This window comes from Teleopsis dalmanni, unplaced genomic scaffold (assembly GCF_002237135.1).
Source record: "Teleopsis dalmanni isolate 2A unplaced genomic scaffold, ASM223713v2 unscaffolded_contig_0840, whole genome shotgun sequence".
In the NCBI taxonomy this organism is placed as follows: Eukaryota; Metazoa; Arthropoda; class Insecta; order Diptera; family Diopsidae; genus Teleopsis; species Teleopsis dalmanni.
This window is the reverse complement of record NW_024032222.1, coordinates 5,720-11,352: the sequence shown is the minus strand read 5'-3', so window position 1 is coordinate 11,352 and position 5,633 is coordinate 5,720. Positions and strand designations below refer to the sequence as shown.

The following is a 5,633-nucleotide window of genomic DNA, read 5'->3' as shown; positions in this document are numbered from 1 at the left end:
TTTAGTATCTATTGCTACTTCCTCTTCATGTGTAGATACAGTATGTACGGGTGTACGTGGTACTAGATTGTCGTCCTTTTTGGTTTCATTTGTTGGTTTTTATGAATGTTGCGGTTTCGCTTATGATGCATAAAAAATCACTTTTAGTCTTGCTGTGAATTGATTAATTGACAAATCCATCAGTGCTTACATTCCTGTGGCAAGCCACTAACAAATTCAATACTCAAAATACTGAAATACTCAAAATATTTAATTTATAAACAAAATATGAATTAAGTTTATCAATACATGTCATTTAAATGGTAGATACAATATACGAAAGACTTTATCAGACACTAATAATTACAGAATATAACAATAATGATTAATAATACAAATTACTGAACAGACCTGAGACCTAAAGACCTAAGAATTATTATGTGATTATTGAGTGGTCACTATAAACTGAATAATCACCTAACGAATTCAATCCAACTCAGACTGCAGATACTGTAGAGAAGAGAGAGAAACTGCATATCACGTGGTTGGGGAGTGCCCGGCAATGATGCCGAAACAGAGAAAACACCTAGAAGATTATTTCATGGATTATAAAGGTTCTAGACTAGGAAAGATAAGCTCTATACTGTTTTTCATTAAAAAAATCGAGCTTGGAGAAACACTCTAATCCAACTCAGACAGCAGATATTGTAGAGAAGACAGAGAAACTGCATACTCCACGTGCATGGGGAGTGCCCGACAATGATACCGAAACGGAAGACATACCTAGGAGGGTATTTCATGGATTGTGAAGATTCTAGATTAGGAAAGACAAACTCTATACAGGTTTTCATTAAAGAATTTGAGCTTGGAGAAACACTCTAATCTGGCACAATAGATCTTTTAGGTCGCAGTGCACTATCGCTTTTCCCAATAATAATAATAAAATATTAAAACGACTTACCCTATAGTACAAAAATCTATCTCTTCGTCTACTATTTGATGTGAGTTTACCAAACCTAAAAAGTATTGAGTAATGATATGATTCTTTTATTTTAAACTAAGTAATGATATATAAAAACAGTGAAGTACATAAGTATATACCTATATGATATGTATATATTTGAATTACATTATAAACTGATCATTTATAGTACAATAATCTTTTTTCTAGTACTTGGTATAATATTACCAACTTAAATAAATAAACTTACTGCCTTAGTTACGAGTAGTTCCGTAACTTACCATAGAGTTTCACTTTTTACGTTATTTATAAGATATTATTCAAACTTTGTTTACATAATTTTAGTCAACGTGTGTTTGAAATTCAGTAGCATAAAGGTATGATATGATATCGCAAATGTGTGGTTTAGTCAAAGTTAATTATTTTTACTCTATTCAAAATGTAAGAATGCCATTATGGTTTCTAACTTCATGCTTTCTAACTATAACATATAAATGACTCTAAGCATTTTAATGGATCTTACAGTTTGATTTGGACACTTCTTTTAAATTGTGAAGTACAAAAGTAATACTAGCATTTATATTAGTAATAATTGGTGCACTAACATGACATTATTTCTTAAGAACACACGTTCCAGAGATGGCAACAAATTAAAGGTTCAAAAACTTAAACATTCCTGAAACAAATGAAACTCTAAAATATGTGCTATGTAATGCCTACATAAAATCTCTTATGAAACATTATTCTTATTAAATATATGCTCTTACGCCTATTAAAAGCATATGCAGACATTAATAGACATTCTACTCTGTACTATATTTAATCTGTAACTGGTACCAATATGAGCCAAGAGATATATACCTGACAGCTTGATGTCTACCAATAACTACCTATATTTTATATATATTTAATTAAACTAAATATTTATGTATATAAATATTTATGTATTTTTCCGAAGTTCCGAAAAATATTTTTTTTCAGTTTCACTGCCCCTAATACGACTCTCTTTTGAGACTAATCGACTTACACTACATTTCTGTATTAATCTCAAACTTATTTGAATTTTAGAATACTTAATAATTCATATTAATTTATATATAGTATAAGTATTTACGAAACTTTTCACAAGGTAACAACACACTAATCCTTTCAAAACTTTTCTTTTCAGAAAAAACTAGAAAAATATATAACAAATTTAATCCTTTTAATACATTTCAGTTTGAAATTTATAACAAAATAAAAGATTTCCAGAGGATGTGAACTAAATTTTTTGGCAAATTAGCATTAAATCATAATAACCCGATTTTGGTCGTAAACTTGCTTACAATTTAGTTGCTGGAAAGTTAGTAGAAGTACTTTCCCAAGTTTTTACAATTGTTGTATGTTGATAAATTTGAAAAGTTTGAAATTAAGGCATCTGCGCTACTAGTTTCCACACAAAATAAATAGAGTAAAAAATTGTGATTTTGAAATATGAAGTTCGTGACAATAAAAACTTTAAGTCCTTACAATTTGCCAGCAAAATAAAAATTCAAAAACTTTTTGACAATAATAAATAGTTATAAGTCTAATAATAGCCTTAACTTAATTAAATATTCGGACTATCATATATAAACATTTATATTAAAAAGAAAATATCTTTTATTTCAAAAAGATATACATATATTTTAATACAGTATTATTTTACATCATTAGAGACAAAAATAGTGTTGGCGAAAATAGTTTTAAGTGAACTAAAGGTATTACTGTAATAGGTATATGTCAAAAATAACAATTTCGAGAAAATTAATTTAACCTTTCATCTCGTAGATTGCTCTGTTTGCGAATAATACTCATATGTTAGTGTATCTATAAAAAGTGAAATTTATGCATATGCGTAAACATAAACGTTTATGTGTCTCAGCTAATATATCCTTCATATACATTGTTGCTTGTTAACACTTGAGTGGTTGAAGAATGCCTATATTAACAACAATTTTATTGTGTTTCTGCAATGGCAGTAAACACGCCATTTTTGCTGGAACATTAACACATTTTCTGTTTTAATGTCCTTGCCAATTTATTGTTGCACTTGTTTGGCAAGATACATGCTTAGTGTCTATGTGTGCCTTGAAATACGTAGGTAATAGCTTACACTTAACCCAAATCCGTACGAGTGTATTAGCGATTGCACCGCAAAATGTGCTCGGTAGTGACTGTGCAGAAACGAGAATGCGTGTGATATTTTCACACTTGAGAACAACAGTCATATGCTGAAATTTATATATTCATACGCAATTCAACACTCATGCAAGGACACGCACCCACAGCGTGATATACATCGTGATCCATGTTCCATGTATGTGCTATGTAGGCACATGTAGACTATATAGACTAGAAAGGATATCATTTTTCATGATTATGTTTATTGGCATTTTTATTTTTATTACAAGCAGTTCTTTTATTACCGCAAAAATTTGTGCATACAGCAATACGAAAAGTGTAGTAGATATTTGTTGCGTTTATCGCAGTGGTTTTTGTCATTTTTTCGGCTGTAAAAATGGTGCTAACCAGAACTGTGGACAGATAAATAACCCACAAAACATTTATACAACACAATATTTATATTTTCATGTCAGTTATTTCAAATTCATTATATAACATTTGCGTGATTTCTGTATATATTTACGGGTGAAGCCAAATGGATTAAAAGCATTTCTATTATTGCAGATTGTGAATGAATATACCGATTGGGATCGCACGTCGCAACATCCAATAAACACACGAGACACTGCTGTCGCTGCATTATCTGATGCACAGTTTGTGGCACCAATTATTCGCACTGGTGACATACTTGCAGCACAAGCACCGGCGCCTATGTCTAATACTCAAAGTCCTTCTACCAAAGATGGCGACTCGATAGCCCCACCAACAGGGCGCTGTTACTTTTATGTGTTCGATTACCAAACAAAGGACGGTGATTATCCACAGCGTATGGGTACTGTGCATGGCGAGGACTTACCATATTTATTTGGTGCACCATTAGTTGATGGCTTTAGTCATTTTCCACAAAACTATACCAAATCTGAAATTGCACTCTCTGAAGCCGTTATAATATTCTGGACAAGTTTTGCAAGAAAAGGGTAAATATAATTTTATTAATTGCTCTTTTATCGTGTGACATAAATTTAATTAGGATAAAAAGCAAATATTCATTAACCCTATATGGCATGATATGGTAATATTACTTTCAAAAAATGCTTACACAAAAGATATATAAACACAATTATAATTTGTACGTTATATTATAAAAATATTGAGAATAATTAAATAGGAAAATACTATTAATATTATTTATTACGTATAACTTTAATGCAACCAATTTGTTAAAACATTTTAATATTGTAACTATTACGATTCGGTTAATAGTTGAAAGTGTTGGATAGGATATTATTATAATCCAAGGCAGAATGGTTAACCATGACTAGAAAAGGCTCTTGTGCCATATTTAATTAGAATCTCGAATTAAAATTGGATACAGATTAAAATTTTTATGGAATCTTTGGGATGAATTCACAAAGTATTTATACTTGAAATTCGATAAGGCTCATAGGAAGATAAATTAAATTTTTGAAAATCACTAGTCACAAATAAAGTAGAAGAGGTTTAAGTGCTATCCCAGCACTATTGTAGGATATTCATTGACATTATATTCTGTTAAAAATAGTAATTAATAATAATTTAAAATGGTGTATATAGAACTATTACAAATTGAAGTAGGATAACAACTTTAATATAGCGTAGTGGTTATAAGAAATAAAAATAGGCCAACGAATACAAAATTTAATTTTTTACAATTGAAAATTTTCTTTGTAGCAATCCAAACGAGCATCACAGACAGGATTTTCTTCCAGCGTCGAAGGAACGTAGCCGATTCCGATCTATCACATGGGATAATTATGATCCCATGCATCAAAAATACATCGAAATAGGTGAGTTTATTAACTACACGTACCAAAAAGTATTTAAATGTTATATTAAAATGTTAAATAAAATGTGTACATGACCATACATATAATTCGTGTAATGAACTATTCAATAGTAATTTCCAGATTGATTTGAATTCTAAAGTAAAAATTTTTTTTTATATTATTTTATTTTTAATTATGTATCTTAAAAACTAAACATAATGCAATTAAGCAGGTGCAAAAAAGGAATCTAACCTTTATAATAAAATGCAATGGATTATATATGTTATATCAAAATTTATAGCAAAGGAAAGAAAGTCTAGATATTGTGGTATCAGAAAGCAACTGTTGCGCTATCGGATTACTATGCTAGTGAAGTTTCACTTTATATTTTTGGCCGCATGTTCTAATGACGTCTAATGACAGTTGGGATTCCGAGATCGTTGTGGATATGTACATTTTTGAGATACAAAGGAGCGCCGGTTATTTGTCTAAGTAATTTGTTTTGAACTCTGTATTTTTTCGATATTAAAAGCACATGCTTTTATGCTTGTTCTATGCCATAGAACCAGATGGGTTTTAAGATTGAATTATATACCAGGACTTTATTTTCCAGACTTAGCTTAGAGTTTTTATTAATAAGCCAATGCAGCTGCTGTGATTTCAATTTTATTTGAATTTTTTTGCTTTCAATGTGCTTAGTCCAAGTTAGCCTTCTATCAAGATGAATGCCAAGATATTTTACA

General features: G+C 30.1%; 1 protein-coding gene across 1 annotated transcript; it reads left to right on the top strand.

Annotated features, from left to right (window-relative positions):
- Window positions 1–3,649: 3,649 nt before the first annotated feature.
- On the top strand, window positions 3,650–4,911 carry LOC119663755 (neuroligin-4, Y-linked-like; the record flags this gene model as incomplete). The annotated part of the gene is made up of 2 exons (XM_038073356.1): window positions 3,650–4,062; window positions 4,796–4,911. Coding segments are annotated over 2 exons (529 nt in total), but the record flags the coding sequence as incomplete, so codon positions are not given.
- Between the last annotated feature and the right edge of the window lie 722 nt (window positions 4,912–5,633).